The 19,966-nt window shown below is 62.7% G+C and overlaps 1 protein-coding gene across 2 annotated transcripts; it reads left to right on the top strand.

The window, feature by feature from the left end:
• The first annotated feature begins 150 nt into the window (after positions 1–150).
• RELT (RELT, TNF receptor) lies at positions 151–18,187 on the top strand. 2 transcript variants are annotated; one of them, XM_027562952.1, is made up of 12 exons: positions 151–273; positions 11,256–11,373; positions 11,877–11,990; positions 12,924–12,998; positions 13,102–13,268; positions 13,477–13,556; positions 14,194–14,451; positions 15,589–15,669; positions 15,915–15,996; positions 16,140–16,397; positions 16,717–16,915; positions 17,070–18,187. In XM_027562952.1, the coding sequence occupies exons 3-12, from the start codon at positions 11,946–11,948 to the stop codon at positions 17,115–17,117; spliced, it is 1,293 nt and encodes a 430-aa protein (XP_027418753.1). In that variant the 5' UTR covers positions 151–273; positions 11,256–11,373; positions 11,877–11,945; the 3' UTR covers positions 17,118–18,187. The 2 variants fall into 2 exon arrangements, with proteins under 2 accessions (XP_027418753.1, XP_027418751.1); XM_027562950.1 differs by lacking the exon at positions 11,256–11,373.
• Positions 18,188–19,966: the final 1,779 nt, after the last annotated feature.

The following is a 19,966-nucleotide window of genomic DNA, read 5'->3' as shown; positions in this document are numbered from 1 at the left end:
ACACGAGAGATGGCGACACAGAGCAGCACGGCCGGGCCGCAGAGCGCCAGCTCGCCCCAGAGCAGCCACCAGGGGCGGGGGCCGCGGGCCGGGCTCTGACGTCGGGGGCGGGGCCGGCGGCCGTGACGCGCGGAGGCGGGGCCGTGCGTCTTCCAGGCCGGGGCGGCGATTCATTCAAAAGGCGCGCAGCTTGCGCGGCCGCCCGGGCGCTCACCGACACGGGCCCGGGCACCGCGTCGACCCAGGAGCTGGGCTGCTGGAGGGGGCGGCCAGGTAAGGAGGTCGCGCGGAGCCCCAGTCCGGAGTCCGTTCCCCGCGGCAGGCGCCAGAGGGATGCGGAGCCGAGCGGCGCCCCCTGCCTCCCCGCGTCTCTGAGGAAGTTCGCCGGCGCGGCGGATGCCGCAGCCGGGCCCCGCGCCCCCCCCCCCCCCGCCCCCCCCCCGCCGCCGCCCTCGCGTCCTTTCGTCTCTGAGCCCCCCTGCCCGGGGGCCTGTGCGTCCTTCCGCCGCGGCTCCAGGCCCGGCTGTGCGCGGTGGGGAAGCGGCGGCGGGACTTGCAGTTTGAGGAGCGAGCGGGCCGCGGAAACGCCCCCGGCCCGGGAAACTTGGACGGCGGTACCTCAGTGCGGCTGCAGCGCGGAGCGGCCGGAGGGGGTTCTGAGCGGTGTCAGCCCGTGACTGTGGGCGACACGGCGCGTGAGGCGGCCCAGCCGGGGCGAACGTGTGGCCGGGACACTGGGCGGTGACGCCGGGCCGAGCGGGAGACACAGAGGGGCTCTGTGTGTCTGTGACAGGCAGAGTGTGTGCGTGTGATTGTGTGTGAGACACCCCGGGTCACTGGGGTCACTGAGTGTGTTTGTGTGTGGCCTGGGGCGTAACCAGGGCAGGGCCAGGGCCCTCGTTAACGTGGGTGAGCGTGGAATAGAGGGAGAGGGGCCCCAGGTGATTGTGAGAACCAGCCCCCAAAGCCTAGTGTGCTGTGGGTCAAGTTGTGCCGTGTGCGCGCCTGCACCTCAGGGAGATGAGTACGAGGTGGAAAGGAGGGACCTCAAACACCTGCTATAGCAGATGGGGGGCTGGAGGGAAGGGGGCTCAAGGGAGGGGACAAGAGTCTCTCCAGGACTGTCCCCAAGAGGGCACCCCCTCAGGAGCTCAGTTTAGCGAGGGTGTTGTGTCCTGAGTGACTTGCCCTGGCAGAAGGAGAGGGGCCAAGGCTGAGTGGCATCTCCTGGGGTGCCAAGTCTGGCAGCAGCAGAGGGCCCCTGAGGTAGCCTCAGGCTCCACCCTTTTCTGTCTCTCTCACACACACACACACACACACACACGCACACACAAGAAGTCTGGGAGGCCTGGCAAAGCTCTGCCCCCGGGTAACCTGTATTCTCACTGGGCCCAGGCATAGTCTTGCTCTCAGATCCCACCCTCACCGGGCCTCAGTCTCCCCGTCTGCACACTGAGGTGCTGGGCTGTGAACAGACTGTGAATCATCACTTTGGGATCGTCTATTGTTTTTGGGTCAACTGTCTCTGTTCTCCCCTACCTCCCTCAGGCGCAAAGACTGCAGTGGGGGATGGGGGCAGGCAGTCTGCTAGGGACAGAGTGGCTCAGGGGTTGCACCCAGGTGCTGGTGACAGCTTTGGAAGCACACCTCCTCGAACAAAGCTGAAACTTCTGAAGCACAGACATGGACTTCTCTGGTCCCGTCTCCCTTCTTCAGTCCCCTTCATGGGAGAAGAGGCAGGTTCCCCGGGAGTGGCCTCTGATTTCGAGAGCTGGAACAGGGCCTCTTCACCATCTGGACTAGACCCTCCTGAGGCCCCCTCCCCCACAAGAGGATCTTTTAGGTCCCTACAAAGTGGAATGGAAATTTGGGGAGGTAAAGGGATGCCTGGCGAGGGATCTGGAAGTTCTCTCATCTGCTGTCACCCTTTGAAAACGTTGGCTGCGTTCTGAGTGGGGGCGAGGGTTCCAGGCGCCATGCTGAGCAGTTTATGATGTGCTCTCGGTGAATCCTCACAGTGGTTCTGAGATGCGGTGACTTCCAGGGAAGGAAACAACCTCAGAGAAGCAAAGGGACTTCCCCAAGGTCACGCAGAGTCAGGTCAGTGCCAGGACTGGAATTCAGGCCTCCTACTTCTGAAGCCCTGTGAGATGCTTGGTGAGGGCCACTTCCCTTCACAATAAGCTGCTCATGGCGCATCTGCGCTTCCTTTTCTCAACCTGGGCTGGCAGCGTGGCCTTGGCAGGGTAAATGCCATTGCGAGTTCTGAGTACAGTGTGTATTTGCATACATGTCTAAAACATTATGGGTGGGTAGACTACATGGCCTTTCTGCTCCTTCTCCTCTTCCCTCGCCCTGGCTCTCAGCCCCTAGCCAGAGGTCACCAGAAAGGCCTGTCTCCTGCCTTCTAGAGCCCGTAACTGGTTTGGGGAGAGTCTATATAGCTCTTGAGGAGTGTTGATAGAGCTCTGAGGAGTGCCGGGCGTCAGCAGCATAGCCCAGGCTCCAAGAGTGGCAGGAGAATGGGAGTCCCACTTGACCTTCACCATGCCTGTGAGGACCTATGCCCCATCCAGAGTTGTTCCAAAACCACCCACATGCTGCAGGAATTGGAGGACAGGCCGGGAGTGACCTTGAGCTTGTGCCTACACTCTCCGGGCCTCAGCTCAGAGACCCCTGCTTCTGTGTGGCTGAGAGCTGGAGCTGGGGATCCGGGTGTCCCTCTGTCCTCTCTGGAACGACTGGAGTTGTGCTTCTTGGGGCTGATCAGAATAGCTGTCTTGGTCTCTTGGGACTGAGCCTGGGTTATTTCCATCCCCAGCAAAGAGGTGGAAATAGCTCAGGGCCTAGGAAGAGGAGGGCGAGGGGAAGGGTTAACCAAGAGTTAACCCCACCCTGTGCCCTGCCCAAGCCAGGCTTTTCTGGGAACTTGGGTTCCCTGAATGACAGGGATGGTGGGGCCAGGCTGGGTTTCCAGTGGGGCCCCAGTTGGGATTGGTGCAACAGTTGCTGGAGGGAGGTGCCTGTTTCTGGCCAAGGAGGGGAAGCTTTCCGTCCCCAGCCACTGCTCACAGGATCAGCCTCATTTTACAAGCGGGAGAGACGGAGGTTCTGAGAACTGCTAGAACTTACCCAAGGCCCCCACCACCCTGATGCTCTGGCTCTCACCCTTCAGGCAGGGGACCTACCTTCTATCCTGCCACATGTTCCCCAGCAGGCTGTACATGGCCCAGGACTGGGAGCAGGCCCAAAACATGCCTTCACAAAACCAGGGCACCTTTTGTGTTCCAGCTCTGGTCTCTCTGCCTCCATTTCCAGTCCCCACCCCTGCCCAGTGCCAGAGTGGCCTCCCTAAGGCAACCTGTACTTTGGGCCAAAAAGTACAGTCCAGACTCATCACCCTGTCATTGAGGTTTTCTTTCCAGGACCTTTTTGAACTTTACATCTTCAGCCTTATCTCTCTCCACCAGATGCTGTGGTTGTGCTCTGCCTTTCCTTCTGCTGGCTCCCCTTTCTAGAACCCTCCTGATCATTCAGGGTGCAGCCCCACCCCCAGCCCCTCTCCCAGGAACCCTCCCAGCCCAGTGTTAGTCCTTCTTTGTTGTGTGGTCCCTGTGCTACCTGCTCCGCTTCTCGCTTCTAGGAATAGGTCCAGGGGTGGATCCTCACGGGGCACCGCATGCCCAGCTGGGTGGGGCCAGCCTGGCCCTTATCCTCTCTTCTCCCGTGGTCATATCTGTGTTGGCCAGGCAGGAAGGAATGGCAGCCACTGTAGGCCGAGGGCCTACTGTGTGCCAAGATGCACAGGGAGGTTTGTCCCCAGGGTTTTCAGTGCTCCCCGGTGTGTGCTGGGGTTGGGGGTGAATCCTCAAGGTCACCCCTGTGTGTAGGGGTGAGTCTGGTGCTTGCTGTGGGCTCCTCAGGCAAGGGTCTCATCCCGGGCCAGCAGAGGAGGCTCCCTGCTGAGGCCCTGCTGTGTGCCAGGCCCTGGGTGCAGGGCTCCTGACAGCGGCACTGACAACACGTTCCCTTGCTCCCCAGGCTGCTCTGGGAGCCCAGACTCTGAGGGCAGAGGGGTCCAGTCTGAGTTTGAGTCACACAGCGGCTGGTGCTCGAGTCTGGCACTCCAGTTCCCGCCCAAACCCCAGCCCCATCTCTGCCAGACCAAGCTGAGGGTTGTCTGACAACTCTGGCGTCGGTTTTCAAAGAAGGACCAGGCACCTGTAAGGGGAGCAGGGAGTGGCGGTGCTGCTGCCCAGCCCCTGGCCTGGCTGGGCAAGGCCCACTCCCTCCTGTGGGGCAGCCCTTCTGCCAGGTAGGCTGTGAGGCTGGGCCAGAGGGAGAGAAATCTTGCCGGAGAACAGCAGCGGGGCCCCCCACTCAGGATTGGGGGTGCTGGAATGTGATCCCTGGCAGAGCTTAGCACCCAGCTGGGGATGGGGTGGCAGGGAAGATGGTGGAGTCAGTGCTGCATTGCAGCTGTATGTTCAGCCCTGGCAGGACCCTGAGGCCCATCAACGCCCTCTCCAGGTACCGGCCTGGAAAAGAGGGTCCGGGCCAGGGAAGCGACGGGCAGGATTCCAGTGTCACTGAGATCCTAACCCAGGTCTGCTTGCTGGAAGACCAGAGCTCTTTCCCAGGCCTCCCTGGGAAAGATGAGGGCTCTGTGAATAAGCTGCCCATGTGGCCATGAACATGTACCCTGGTTGCTTGGCACAGGAGAGAGATGGAAGGGTTTTCTGCAGCCTGTAGAGTCAGGGTCTGAGTGTGTGGGTAGAGAGAGAAGGAAGGAGGGCTTCCAGAAGGAGAGACCGGACTTGGACCTCACCCTCACAGTGAGAAGGAGCGATGAGCACAGGAATGGAGCTGTGCCCCACCTCCTGGAGCACCCGCTGCCTTTCTCCCTGATGGAGACATGACCAATGATGGCTGAGGGGGCCAGGAGAGGGATGGGGAGGCTTGGAAAGCTTCCTGCAGGAGGTGGCACCTGGAGTGAGGCCTGATCGTAAGAAGAGCCACTGTTCCCTGATGAACCGTGGATCCTCCAGCCATGCCAAGCAGTCAGCTGGACAGGCACAGTTGTCCCAAATTACAGAGGAAGCAGGCTTGGGGATGTAGGGCTGGGACGTGACTACTCAGCCCTCCTCCCTTCTGTGACTTCAGCAGGTGTGGGAGCGGGTGGACACGGGCCTGTGTAACGGCTGGGAAATGGGCACCCAGGGTCCACCTGGGGAGTCCAAGACTCGTCACCCTTGCTGTGGGGACTGATGTCGGGTTCCCCAAGCCCCTGTGCCTGCTCCCGAGTCACTGGGTGACCTCGGTTGGATGCCGCTCTGTTCTGAGCTTGTCTCCTCTGGCTCGTGTGGGCTGTTGAGAACTGGTACTCAGGAGAGGTCTGGTCAGCCCAGGCCCTGGCCAGTACTACCCACAGTGGCTCCATTTATCCCCTCAGCATCCCTGGAGACAGGGACCAGAACCCCTATCTGCAGGGGAGGACCCTGGAGCTCAGGAAGGGTAATTGCCCAAGGTCACAGAGCTCCTAAGCGATGAGCTAGAGCTTGAACCCAGGTGTGACTGCTCTGGGCCCAGCCTCCCATGACCTCCATCCTCAGGCTCTGTTGGTTGGGGCCTGACTGGGATTGCTCGGGGCAGGGAGTCTCTTGCCTCCAGCCCCTTGAGTCTGGAGGAGCTGGAGGACAGGGCCGGTTGGGCCTGTGGTCTCCCCTTGGTTCTCGAAGCCTTGCCTGAGTCAGCCTGGTCAGGGTGACAGGGCAGGGCCTGCAGGCCGTCCTGGGACAGTAGTGATTGGTGCAGATGCGCGAGAGCTGGTGGGCGTGGGGCTGGGCTGGAGCGGGGTGCGTGGGCGCAGGGGACTGCCAGGTCTGGGGCGGCTAGAGCAGGGGCTGCCCACCGCCTGTCCCCACTGCTCACAGGGAGACCTGTCTCCTTGGAGACCAGGTGGTGACGGGGCACTGCCAGCCTCTCTGCCCTGCAGCTTCCTCATTTGTGAAGCCTGGAACCCTGTCTTGGAGGCCTGGTAAGGGAATGGGCAAGTCAGTCAGTCAGTCAGTCAGTCAGCTCAGTTGCTCAGTCGTGTCCGACTCTTTGCGACCCCATGAACTGCAGCACGCTAGGCCTCCCGTCCGACTCTTTGCGACCCCATGAATTGCAGCACGCTAGGCCTCCCTGTCCATCACCAACTCTCGGAGTGTATGCAAACTCATGACCATTGAGTCGGTGATGCCATCCAGCCATCTCATCCTCTGTCATCCCCTTCTCCTCCTGTCTTCAATCTTTCCCAGCATCAGGGTCTTCCTGGTAAGGGAATGGGCACGCAGTAGGTTCTTAGTAGCAGGCAGGGGAGCCCCAGCTCTGCTTTAGGAGGACTGTCTCATTTGGGCCCCAGGCTCAGCTCAGGGAGGGGGCAGGGATTGCTTCTACACTCAGACTGGGAGGGGCGGGTGGGCCCTGTCTGGCTGTCTCAGCCCTTTTCTTATCCTCAAGGGCCAATTAGCCACCCCCACCCCTGCCCTACCTCCCCACCCCACGCCCCTGAGCCTCCCAGGGGCGGGCTGGGGCACAGCTGCTGCCTGGTGGGCGCTGGGGCAGGATTGAGGGGTCCACATTGCCTGGCGTCCTCACCCCAGGGTTGTGACCTGGGAGAGCTTGGCTGCCTGAGGCTGGGGTGGGGGTGGAGATGGGGGCGCCCTTCTCACTGAGTGGCCCCTTCAGTCCTGAGGAGCTGGCCTCCTCCCTGGGCTCTTGCTCGCCCCGGGAATCCCCAGGCTTTCCTGGGCTTCCTGCTTCCCACAGGTCCCAGTGCCTTTTCCTACTGGAGCTGGTGCAGACGAGGGCAGTAGGCGAGTCTGTGCAGGAAAGCTGAGAGGCCCCCACTGGGGCCGCAGCTCCTTGCCGGGGGCCCTCCCGGGTGCTTCGAGATGGGCTTTCAGTTGAACTGCCCCTGTGTGCTGCCAGCTCCCTAGCCTCTGCCGCTAGGTTGGCAAACCCTCAGAACATCTGTCTTATACTGGGCCCCGGGCCAGAGAGATGTGGGAACCTGGCCTCCATCTCTGCTTTACTACTCCCTGGCTGGGTGGGGTGACCCACGCTGGTGACCTCCTGCAGCCTCAGTTTCCTTAGGGATGAAAGAGGCGTGCTCACCTCTCCTGTGAGGAGTGGAGGCAACCCCGGATGAGGGCCTGGCCTGAGGGAATGAGGGTCTGTCCCCTTCCCTGTGAGGGCGGAGGATGAAAAGGAGACAGCGCCTAGCTGTGGGCACTGCCCTACTTCAGCCCCAGTTGCCAGGGAACCACTGGGTTCCTTGCTAACCTGGATTTCTCTATCGATGGGAAGCCTTTGTCTTCCTGCTTGGGCGCAGCCATTGCTGAGAGAGGCCTGTGTCCGGCTGTGTTTCCAGGCAACCCTAGCCTCTGGAGGCTGCAGGAGGTCACAGGCCATAAAGCCACTGTCGAGGAAACAAATACCTGTCTCCCACCCCCTGCTCCAGGTGGGAACCTGCCTCCCACCTCCGTCTGTCCAGCCCTGCTTCACTTGGCCGGCAGCCCAGCAAGCCCTCCGAGACTTGAGTTGTTCATGCCTTTCGCTCCCCTGCTCACCCTTCAAGGCTCCGGTAGGCCCCGAGGGCGGGGGTAGGGGGTGGAAACAAAGGCTTCTCAGCTCCTGCCTAGACTTGGTGTGACCTGGGCTCCGCCCACCGACCTTTCTTCTCCCTTCCTGCACCCCCCACCTCCCCAGATGGTCAGTGTGTCTAATGGAGCACCTCCTGTGTACCAGGCTCCGTGCCAAGCCTTGTACATGAGTGTAAGAGAATCTCATTTGTAACTCGCACATCAGGTGTGTGCCATAGCCCCCTCCACAGTGTACACCAGAAACGGAGGCATGGTGAATGCTTACCGAGAGCTTGTTCTGTGTCAGGCTCTGTGCTGAGTATTTTTTTTTAAGAGGATTGATTGATTTATTAGTTTTTGGCTGTGCTGGGTCTTCATTGCTGCACGCGGGCTTTCTCTAGTTGTGGCGAGCGGGGGCTGCTCTTCGCTGTGGGCGCGGACTTGTTGCGATGGCTTGTTACCTGTCCCGTTGTGGAGCACGGGCTTCGGTAGCTGTGGTGCTGGGCTCAGTAGTTGCGGATAGCTGGCTCTCAGGCCCCAGCACACGGACTTGGCTGCTTCGAGGCATGTGGCGTCTTCCCGGACCAGGATCGAACCCGTGTCCCCTGCAAGAGTCTGTTGGCGCGCAGACTCTTAACTACTGGCACCCCTGGGAAGCCCTGTGCCGAGTGTTTAACGTGAATTCTCTCTTGTCCTCACAACGGCCCTCTGAGAGATGGGGAGCGGGGGTGGGGTCCACAGCCGCAGAGCCAGTGAAGAGCAGAGGAGGAAGGCTGGTTCTCCCTGAGTTAGGCAGGGGCTTCAAATCTGGGTTCAGTGCCCCCCACCCCAGCCCCACCTGCTGGGCCCCGTAGCCCTCGGCCTGCGCTCTGGCCCTCTTGCCCCTGGGAGAAGCTGGCCCCGCTCCTGAGCACCTCTTCTGATCCCCTGGTTTGGGACATGCCTCTTCGGGTGCCGGGTGCCGGGCATGGGGGTGGGGGGCAGCACGGCAGTGGGGAAGGGGCTGGGTAAACAGGATGGTCACACCCAGGGTGACAAACCCAGGCACAGGTCGGTGGTGGTTGGGGCCTTCCAGGGGGATGCGGCTTCCAGCGAAGCTCTGAAGGGCGGGTGTCGGGTGATGGGACAGGGTTCTGGGCAGAGGAAGCAGCAGGTCCCAGTGCCAGGGAGAGAGGCAGGTGTGGGGACAGAAGGTAGTTCAGAGCAGCTGGCGCTGTGGGGAGGCACAGGCCCAGCCCTCGGCGTTGAGACACCTAAGCTGCAGGTCAGCCCACCGGAGGCCACGGCGGGGCGGGGTGGGGGTGCGGGGGCTGTGAGAGGAGCCTCTGTGGAGGCGGGGAGGCGGCGCCGCCGGCCCGTGACCCTATGAGCTTCAATTCTGGGAAAGGGGAAGCTGCTGGGGCCTGAGGAGGCTGGGTGGGGACACAGCTTCCTCTTTCTCCGAGGCCTGCAGGGCTACGCTGCTCTGGGGCTCTGGCACCTCCTGTGAGGGGCCCTGGTCGCAGCTTTCCTTCTTGGCTTGCTTCCAGGGAATTTCTGGTCCTAATTGTTTGGGCCTTTTTAGGAGGGTGGGGACGGGCCGTGTGTGAGAACCCTCTCCCCTCACCCCCCAATATCGCCATGTTTCATGGAGGCCTCCGGCTCTAGACGCTGGCCGGGGAGGGCTTTGTGGTGAACGAGACAGACGCCCCTGCCCTTGCTGCTGTCTGTGGGGGCAGACAGTAAACAAGCAAACAAATAATTACAAACCCTGGCGGGAGGCGCAGGGCGGGGTGGTCACAGGACCCACATCAGGCTACCTCATCTAAACCTCGGGCAGCCCTGCTCTGGGGATGAGCAGCTCCCACTTCCAGATGAGGAGACTGAGACCCATCGAGGTGAAGCAGGGGCTCAGGTCCCGCAGGGAGCTGGGGACTGTGGGGAACAGGCGCCAGGCTGGCTTCTGGGAGGAGTGGCCTTTAAGCTAACTTCCTTTTGTGCCCCCGGGGCCCTGGGGGTGGTTCTCCTCTGCCAGGAACCCTGGGGCCAGAGAGGACCACCGTACCAGCTGCCACCCCTTTCAGGGCCTCAGTCTGCCCATCTCTGACAGCCCTCCCCCCAGGAAGCCCTCGGGAGGTGCCCTGAGGTGCTGGGCTTTGGAAGGTCCCTGATTGCCCTGCCTGCTGGGAGACAGGGTGGGGGAGGGTGGAGGCTTCACCCACTGCCCCCCTCCGCCCACCCAGCCAAGGGCTTGATGGGAACTTGCTCTTCAGTCAGCGTTCCAGGGCTCCCAGCATAGGTGCTGGAGGCCTGGTGGGGAGAAAGCTCAGAGGGGAGTCAGAGCAGCAGGTGTCCGCGTGTGCAGGGGGTTCTGGGTGGCGGCCAGCAGCTGCCTGACTGGACAGGTCCACCGGGGGCTCAGGCTGAGTGTAGGGGCCCGGGGAGCTGCTAGTAAGCAGAGACTCGGGGCGGTCAGACTGGAGTAAGTGCTGGTTTGGGTAATTAGAAGGCTCATAATTAGAAGGCATCAGGCGCGAGTGTCTGTGAATGTGCCAGAGGGGGCCCTCGCTGGCTTTGAGTCTAGGCCCTTGGACCCCACTTTCCTCCTGGAAGTCTCGAGATCAGAGCTCCCCGTCCGTCTGGAGGTCAGCAGCTGCACAGCCCCTGCCTGCGGGCACAGGTCACCCAGCAGGTGCCAGTCACGGGGTGGGACTCAGGCCGGGGTGGGGGGACCTCTCCTCTGTGGCCAACCAGCCTCTGACTTTCCACACCTCCCCCAGCCCTCTGGGCCCACCCTGGGGATACGGAGGGGCGCTGGGGCTGGACGGGGCTGTGGGGCTGGCATTGAGGCCTTGGGACTCAGGGTCGGCTGTGGGTGAGCTCCGTGACGAACAAAGGAGGGAGCCATGGAGAGATGGGCTGAGTGGGAGCGGGGCCTGGGAAGGGGAGGGACACGTGTCACCCCGCTGGAGGAGGCGCCAGTGGAGGCTGGGTCAGAGGATGCCCCCCATCAGGTGCTGACGGCCAGGCTGCGGCGTTCACTGTGTTCCGTGGCCGGACCTTCTGTCCTGGGTTTTCCCTTGAGCTGGCCTTGGGCCGAGAGCCCCCGCCAGTGACCTGGAGAGTTCCGAGGTTGGTGTAACTCAAACCCCCGGTCCCACGAGGTCCGTACCAGGCCAGGCCCACAGCACGGCCGGGTCAGTTTCCTCTGCCTCCCCCTTCGAGTGGGAAGTCCTGGCCGCTTGTAGGCCAGGAGGCTCTCCTGTGGCCTGGGCTTTACCGCGGGCAGTGCTTCTTCGGCCAGGCTGCCCGTCGGACTCTGAGGCTCCAGGCAGGGCCCCTCCAGGTGCTGGGCTTGGCTGCCCGAGGCTGCCCCACGGAGGTCACCGGCTGCCCGAGACACTCTCCCTCCCTCCCGAGCCTGGAGCGTGCGTGGCCTCCTGGGGGGCGTCACGGGACTCCCTGGCTCTGCCGCTCGTCCCTTTTGTCATCTAAGCCAAATCCTTCTCCCTGCTCTTCAGCCGTGTCTGCCGGCTGGAGACTTTTCTCCCGGCACGGCCAGTGCCCGCCACACTCCGTGCCCTCGTGTGCCACGCTTGGTGTCTTGGCCCTTCCCTCTGCCCGGCACGGTTAATCTGTTGGTCGTAGGTCTTCCTGGGGTGTGAGCTCCCTGAGGACAAGGGGCGGAGTACACAGGAGGCGCCTGGGAGAAGACGGAAGGCTTGAGTGCGGGCTGCGACGACCACCCTGTCCCCTGTCCCCGCAGGTCTGCCCAGGGCTCTGAGGGGCAGGCCGGGCACTCTGGAGAAGCCGGCCAAGGGTGGACAGTGGGCCCGCGGGAGGACCAGGGCTGTGGTGGGGTCGGGCTGGGGGAGGCCACGCGCAGGCGCTTTGGGGGAAAGGACGTCTGGAAGGGCCTCCGGCAGGAGAGGCCTTAATGTTGGGCTTTGAAGTGTGGCGGAGCAGGCCTTCCTTGGAGCAGAAGCAGCAAGAGTGAAGGCAGGCAAGCAGAGAGGTGGGCTTGCCTGTGGCCCCCAGAGTTCTGAGAGGCGGGAGCCCTGAGAGCTGGGGATGTGAACGGAGAGGCCCCTCGTTCCTCCCACCCCCGCCCCAAGCTGTCGGTCCCTTCCTGCCACGCTTCCCTGCTTGGCCTGGGGCAGCTGGCTGTTCGTGGACGAGGCCGGAAACCCCCCAAGCCCGTGCTGCCCTGCGAGGCTGCCCCAGCCTTCTGCCTGCCCACACCATCTCCCCACCTTCCCTCCCATCCAGCCCCGTCCGGGAACACACGCTGGGAACACAGTGGCCGCCTCTTCCGTCTCCACCCGCTGGGGCCTGAGGATGAAGCTGAGCCCGCCACCCTGGCCCCTGTCCTGTCTCCTCGTGGTGAGTGGGGATGGGACAGGGGGAGGCGTGACCTGAGCCCTCAGGAGCCTCGTGCTGAGGTGGGTTACGCAGCCCTTCCTTTGAGGAGCAGAGACAGTCTGGCCCATGCCTCTCTTGGTGCCCCTGGCCTCCCAGTGCTTGGCACGAGCTGGAACCAGGTCTGGAGCCTGAGGAGGTCCCTCACACCCACCATGTGACATTCCCTCTGCCCGTCAGGGTAGCTGGCTCGACCCTGCACCTGTCCCAAGCTGGGGCCCCATCAGAGGACTGGAGAAGGGGGATTCAGGGCAGATAGTTCACACCTGGAATGGGAAAAGAGGGCGCTCCAAGAGGAATGGGTGGGATGCAAATTGAGACGATCCTTCCCTTGGGACCTGTCATGCCCTCTGTGGGTGCCAGGCTGTGAATGGGCTGGCCTTGCATGGCAGGGAGGTCACAGAAGAGGATATGGTCCCAGAGCCTCGGCCAAGGGCCAGAAACACCACCTGTAGACTCGGCCCGAGGGATGATGAAATGAGGCTGGTTAATGACGTTTTCAGCCGTGATGTGGGGGCCAAGGCAGCAAGCAGGAAGTGGGGCGGAACTTGAGAGAGGAATTTGGAAGAACGTCCTCCTCATTGTCCAGGTTAGCTCCAAGGCTGTGACTCAAAGACCCAAGGGTTCGAGAGCCTGCCCTGGCCCTGTCGGGGGCTTTCTGGCACTTTCCAGAAGCAGATGTGCTTCCCTCCTTGCCTGGGCAGTGGCAATGCAGCAGGGCTGAGGCAGGCAGGTTGGACTTGTGCATAGGGACTGCAGCTCGAGGGTGCCCCGAAGCCTGGGGGCGGCCCAGGAACCGGAGGCCCCTGTGCCTGGGGCGGCAAGTCGGAGGGCCCGCCGCTGCCGTGCCCCAGTGCTTTCTGCCCCCTGAGTGTGTCCTTCCCTGTGTCCTTCCAGCTGCTGCCCTGGCCTCTGGCCACTGCCACACCGACAGCCCCTCGGCAGTGCCCACCTGGGCAGGAGCCCAACCTGGTGAGCTCGCCCTGCCCGTCGGCCTCTCCTGGGAAGACTGAGGGCCGGGGCAGGGAGCCCAGGCCTGGCTTCTGGCTCTGTTCTCACTCTTTCCCTCCTGCAGGAACCAGGGTGGGGCACATTATGTAGGTCCTGCCCCCCAGGCACCTTCTCGGCTTCCTGGGGCTCTCGCCCGTGCCAGCCACACTCACGCTGCAGCCCTCGAGGGAGGCTAGAGGCCCAGGTGGGCACGGCAACACAAGACGCACTATGTGGAGACTGCCAGCCTGGGTGAGCCATGGGGTGGAGCGAGGGGGTTCATGACCCGGAGGCCAGGACTTGAGATCCTGGGGTCCCAGCCTCACTCACCCCTTGAGTGGGCCTCAGACTTCCCATCTGTGAAATGGGGTGGGTCAGGACCGGTGAGGGTGCCCGTGGGGAAGGTCCAGCCTCTCTAAGGACGGCCTTTGGGCTTCAGTGACATCTTCCCTCCCTGCAGGTGGTTCTCCCCTGCAGAGGCCCCCGGTGTTCCCTGCTGGCCATGCTCCCGGACCCCTCTGGGTGGCCGCAGCTGTTTCAGTGAGTGCAGACGGGGCTAGGACTGGTGGGGATGTGTGGGAAGGGGTCTGGAGAGCTTGAGCCCGAGGGCCCCTCTGTGTCCATCTGGGGCAGTGGGATCCTTACTCCCCTAGCCCAGGGTATCCAGCAGGAGGTGGTCACTTGGTCCGCTGGCTGTCTCTTCTCTTTCCATCTCCGAGGGACAGAGACTGTCACAGCTGGGGGCTCACGTCCCAACCCGTCTCCTGTCCTTCCTTCTCCCCCTCAAAACGACCCACATGGACGAGTGTGAGCATACACACTCACACACGTGCACCTCCTCTCACCCGTGGAGTTGGTCACTTTCTGAGGAAACCAGCTGATGGGCCAGGCTTGTGGAGAGGCAGGGTCTGGTGCCCTGTGCCCAGGCACGTGTGCACCACTGCCTTTTGTTTACACTCTGGCCTAGATGGGGGCTCAGGGTCTGGCCATCCTGATGGTCAAGTGGCTAAAAAGGAGGGGGCTGAGCTGGCCTTGGCTTCCCCAACGTGGTGGACAGTGGGTGGCTGTGGGCCTATCAGTATCACAAATCCCACCCCTGCCCCGTGACTCAGCCCTGGGCCTTGCTGAGTGTCTGCCTCTCTGCCTCTGTCCTGCCTCCATCCTCCGTGGTGCTCAGAACGGGGGCGACGGGCCCGACGTGGCGTGGAGGTGGCCGCAGGGGCCGGTGGTGCAGCGGAGACGCGGCAGCCTGGGAACAGCACGCGGGCAGGCAGCCCCGAGGAGACGGCTGCCCAGTACGCAGTGATCGCCATCGTGCCCATCTTCTGTCTCATGGGGCTGCTGGGCATCCTGGTGTGCAACCTGCTCAAGCGGAAGGGCTACCACTGCACGGCCCAGAAGGAGGTCGGGCCTGGCCCCGGAGGTGGAGGCAGCGGTGAGGCCCAGCCGGGGGTTGAGTGGGAGGCGGGTTGGCCCAGCCTAGCTCAGCTTGGGGTCACCTGAGGCAATCTACTTGGCCTGGAAGGGTGATCAGGAGAGTTTCCTGGAGGTGTGGCACGTGGGCAAACTGATAAAGTGGAAGGAAGGCTGAGATGGCCCAAGGTGGCAACTGGGGCAGAACAGGCAGAGAGGTCAAGGGGCTGCAGCGGGATTCCCTCCCAGCTGGAGGAGCCTGGACCCCTTTGGGGCTGCTGCTGTGTGTGTAGTTAAAGGTTAGACTGCCTCCTGAGTACTCAGGGTGACCTCTGGCCTCTGGCCTGAAGGGCTGGCAGGGCAGCTGACCTGGACAGGCACCATGAGAGGCTCCGGTTTCAGCTCCAGGCTGTGGTTTGAGTTACAAGCCCTGGAACCAGAGGGAAAGACATGTTCGTCCTGCCCCTCCCCTAGGGCCTTAGAGCCCTTTTCTTTTTTCCCTTACCCCTCCTTGGCCAAGTCAAGATTGAATGGTGCCTCCCATGCCAGTCCCCTTTCCAGCCCCTGTCTCTGCAGGGCCAGGAGGGGGACAGGACAGGAACTTTGGGCAGGCCACTTAGCCTGGAACCACATGTTTTCCTAGGACTCCCTTTAACTTGCTGGCTGCTGCCTGGGTGCAAGTCCTAGGAGCTCTGCTGCTGGCCCAGGATTCATTGTATGGCCCATTCTCGTGCCCTTGAGGTCTGGGCCCTTGGTTAGTTACGAAGAAGACAGGGCAGTGTGCAGGGCGTGACAGGTCCAGAACGGCAGAGTGTGCTGGGGCTGGCGGGGGTTCTGGGCAGAGAGGCCACACACAGCTCCCTGAGGCTGAGGAGAGGGCAGGCCCTGGGAGAGGCTGGTCCCCCACCCCACACACTCTGTGCAGGATGGTGGAGTTCAGGTGGCCCTGAAACTGCTCAGCACCTGGGGCTGCCAGGTGCAGGGAGCGGTGGTGCTGAGCAGTGAAGCTGGTAACAGCTCAGAGCCAGAGCTGAGGCCCTAGACGCGCACACACCCGGGCCTGGGGCGCCCTCTGCTGCCAAATCCTGGCGTAGCCGGCGAGCAGCAGCGTGTCCCTCCCGCTTCTTCCCTGGAGTCGTGGTGGTTCTCTCTCCTCCAGGGACGAACCCTGCCTGCCGGCCTGAGGACGCCAGTGAGGACACCATTGGGGTCTTGGTGCGCCTGATCACAGAGAAGAAAGGTGAGGAGGGAGGTCTGGCCTCATCCCCGCGCCAGAGCGCTGCTCTGCCCCTCCCGCCGGCGCGCCTCGGGCAGCCTGGCCCTCTGACCGTGTGGCTGGCGGTGCTGCCCCCTTTCTTGCTCGGTGAGCGGGGGAGGAAAAGGCACACGGCCGGCCCTGGGGAGGAGTGAGTGGGCAGGGGGCCGGTGCGGGGGCGGGTCCTCCCTGGCTGCCTAGAGCCAGGTTCTGAGAGCAGCTGCCCACAGAGAATGCCGCGGCGCTGGAGGAGCTGCTGAAGGAGTACCACAGCCGACAGCTGGTGCAGACCAGCCACCGGCCTCTGCCCAGGTGAGCCGGCAGGCGGGCCCCCGACAGCAGGTACTCGGCCTGCCTCCCGGTGACTCGGCCCTGGGGTGCGTTTCCCCTCCTGTCTCTCCGGGGTCTCCTGGGCCTGCCCCGCCCCGTGACCCTCCCGCCTGTGTTCCCCACAGGCTGCCGCCGGGCCCGCCCAGCATGCCGCACGTTTGCCCGCATCGCCAGCACCTCCACACCGTGCAGGGCCTGGCCTCGCTCTCGGGCCCCTGCTGCTCCCGTTGTAGCCAGAAGAAGTGGCCCGAGGTGCTGCTGTCCCCTGAGGCTGCAGCTGCCACCACTCCTGCCCCCAGACTCCTGCCCAACCCAGCCAGGACCCCCAAGGCTGGGGCCAAGGCCGGACGCCAGGGCGAGATCACCATCTTGTCTGTGGGCAGGTGAGGAGGGCACAGACCACAGGTGACCCCTGACGGCTGTGGGGGAGGCAGGGCTGGAGGTCGATCTGTGGGCAGCCCCACCCTTCCTGGCCTCAGTGGGCCTCTCTTTGTAGTGGGCGTTGCCAGGGTCCTCGCCCTGATAACACCTGGGCCCCCATGACACCTAAGAACCTGGTCACACACAGCCTAGAGTTGGGAGCCCGGCAGTGGGCGAGAAGACATGGGGAGGGCTCAGGCTCTGATCCAGGAACTTGCTGTGCAACCTCACACCTGGGGATCCCCCTCTAACGGGGGAACATGGCATCGCCGCTCCTCACAGGTTCCGCGTGGCCCGAATTCCCGAGCAGCGCGTGAGTTCAGTGGCCTCCGAGGTGAAGACCATCACGGAGGCTGGGCCCTCAGGGGGTGAGCTCCCCAACTCCCCACGACCTGGCCTCCCCAGTGAACAGCGGGCACTTCTAGGAAGTGGTGGAAGCCATGCTAAGTGGCCAAAGCCCCCAGCAGAGAACAAGGCCGAGGTGAGGACCCGAGTGGGAAGGGGTCTTGTCAGCACCTGGGCCACTCCCGTGGCGGACAAGGCAGGGGTGGAGGTCCACAGGGCGCTGGGCAGGGGCTGCTTTCTTGGAGCCAGAAGCCCCCTGACAGCTCTGATCCCTCAACTCTGTCCCCCAGGAGAACCGCTATGTGGTCCGGCTAAGTGAGAGCAACCTGGTCATCTGAGGAGCTGTCCCGTCTGAGGACCCTGCAGCCCTGCCCTGGGCGGTTCCGAGGGCTTCCTGGAGGAGGGGGAGCTGCAGCTGGGCCCATGAGGATCCAGAAACGCCAGCAGACAAAACCGCCAAGGCCTGGAGGTGGGAGTGTCCACCCCGGTGAGGAGACAGGAGGCCGGCCATCGGGTGCTGTGTGCAGGAGCAGGTGGAGGCCCCCTCCCGTCCCCGCCACCCATTTCCCTCCCGCAGGTCCTTGAGCCTGTGCCCTGCCCTGACCTCTGCTCCACTGGGCGGCTAGGCCTTGTGGTGGGGAAGGGCCCTCTGCCTGGCACCCCTGGCCCCACCCTTGCCCCTGTAGGGGGGACTTCTCCCTCCTTTTCTGACAGGTCCTATAAAGGACCTGGGCTGGGAGCTGAGTTTTGGGTTCTCGTCCAGGTCAAGCCCCTGGCCATTACTGGGTCCCAGTTCTTTCGACTGTGAAGTGGGGGTAGCGGCACCGCGGCGCACAGGGCCTTCCCGCCTCGCAGGCTCTGGGCTGGGTCGTGGGGGTGGAGAGCTCGACTCCACACTGCCCCTCCCACTAGTAGCTTTATCTGACCCCGTTTTTGCTGCTTCAGGCCCTCCGCCTTCAAGTCTCCCCCAGGGCTGCCTGAATGTGGCTCTGCATACATAAGGGGCCTAATGCATGTGCCTGCCTCTGCCCCTGCTGTTTTTATTGAAACTGAAGAAACAGACTTGACCTGGGCAGGACTGTGGTGCAGAGCCCCAGCCACCCCCACGATCTCAGGCGCTTCGGAGGGAAGTGGCGTGTGCGACGGGGCTGGGAAGGGGCCTCTGGCCTCGGTGGTGTGTGTCCCTGCGGTGTTGGTGTTTGTCCCCTGGCCTGGGCAGTGCAGGCGACTGCTCCACCTCCGTTTCCACACTGGCTCAGCAGTCTCGTTATTTATGTGGGGCTGTGCAGGCACGGGCCCACGGCTATCCCCGTTTCTCTTATTTATTGAAACTTGGCTGTTGTCCATCCTTGTGTCTCCATACTCATCCATTGTTGAATAATAAAAATGTGGGAAAGTAGTGTCAGGAGGAGCTGCTTGTCCTTGTGCCTCTTCCCAGGTTGCCCATTCACTGCATAGTTCTGTGTCAGGCCCTGTGTGTGGGACATGCCATCCCTCCCCTGGCAGTGTCTGCTGTTTGGCAGGTGGGGCACCAGATGAAGTGGGGCCAGAGGTGGCCTCGCAGGTCATCTGGCCTTATCTGCCCTTGGGTAAGGAAGAGCTGCAGTCCAACCATAGGTACAGGCTTCAGGGAGAGGGGGTTTTTAGTTAATTCCAGGTTCTTTTGGTGTTTTGTATTGGAGGAAGGAGACGTATTTAAACACTAATGGCAAAGAGGCTCAAGGAGAGGCTGAAGAACCAAGAAGTGATGCCTGGTGGAATCCGGGGTGGGGGTGGAAGGGGACACCCTGGGAAGGCTCAGGCTTGCTCCTGGGAGACGGCAGTGGCCACGCTGGGCATATGCCCGAAGCCTGACTTCACATGGGGCAGAAGCCATGGTGGGGCCCAGCCTGGCAGCTGCGAAGACTCCTGTCCTGAGGGGAGGCTGGGCAGATTCAAGTGGAGACGCAACCTCTCCCTTCCTCTCACCTCTCTAGAGCACAGGCTTCTCTCTGCAGCTTCTCAGGTGGGCAGGAAAGGGAGGGCACCTCTGAGGATTCAGGAGACAAAGTATCACCTGCTCTCAAGAGGGGAGGGAAGGATACAGGCTGGACATCAAGAGGAATTTTCTGGAGCATCAGAGGTTCAGCATCATCTAGAGATCGAGAGTCTAGAACAGTGTTGTAGGGGACCAACGGGCACCAGTGCACCCAGGGAATGTTCCCTGGGGCCACCGTGCTGCTGTTGGTGTCCCTACTCGCCAGGGTGTGGCTTCTTAGACTTGGCTGCCCCGAGCCAACCAACCCCACTTCACCGAGTGCCTGGATGACACCCTGAGATGAGGATGAGATAGTGCCCTGGGTCAAAGGGGAGGCTGACCCTCCCACCCTCTGGCCTCCGTTCCCAGAGGGATGCTGGACTCTGGTCTCTGGGATGAGGCACATACAGATGCCAGTGAGGGTGGAGACTGAGGCTGGGTCTGAGCTTCCCAGGTGAGGTAATGGACACCCATCTCAGTGCTGGCCCCTGGGGTAATAGGCACTGGTCACCTCCAGACCACGCCTGCCACCCCAATTTCCTGCTTGCTGGAAGGTAAGAAAAAGGAATGGCTCTGGCCCCAGTCTCTTCACTTGATCCTTGGGGATACTGAAGCCACCTCCCAAAAGGGAGATGAGCTGAGGACCAGCTAGGGGTGCGTCTGATATGGTTGACCCTGAGGACCCCCCTCTCACCTGGAAGCTTTCCTGGCTCTAAAACCTACTCTTGAGCTGAAGGTAGGCCGAGGCTGCTGGCAGGGTGGGAGCTAGAGGACAAGGTGGGGCTCTGGGTGGCCAATGAGGACAGTTCTGAGCTTGACCTCTTCTCACTCTGCTGCCCCTCCTCCGTGGGCTAGAATGGCGGGTGCCTCGGCCCAGGTCTCCGCCTCCCACCTGCTCCTGGAGCCAAGTCCCTGGACAAAGTCCCCTTCCTGTCCAGGAGGAACTGCTGTGACAGAGCCCAGGAACATCGTCCCCGACCACACCTGACACAGCTTTCTGCCCCCACAGGGGAGGGAGGTTCTGTGGAGGCCCGGGGTACAGTCTGGCGGAGAGGGCCCCAGAGTGTTAGTTACAGCCAGGGCACTTAGCCTCTTTGGGCCTCAAGGATTCTCCCCACTTGAGGAAGCTGAATACTTGGGAGGCTGGTAGGGCGTGGACGGCAGGAGCCA

The sequence above is a fragment of the Bos indicus x Bos taurus genome, chromosome 15 (genome assembly GCF_003369695.1).
Source record: "Bos indicus x Bos taurus breed Angus x Brahman F1 hybrid chromosome 15, Bos_hybrid_MaternalHap_v2.0, whole genome shotgun sequence".
In the NCBI taxonomy this organism is placed as follows: Eukaryota; Metazoa; Chordata; class Mammalia; order Artiodactyla; family Bovidae; genus Bos; species Bos indicus x Bos taurus.
Note: the sequence above shows the minus strand (reverse complement) of the source record. Positions and strands in the feature narration are given on the sequence as shown.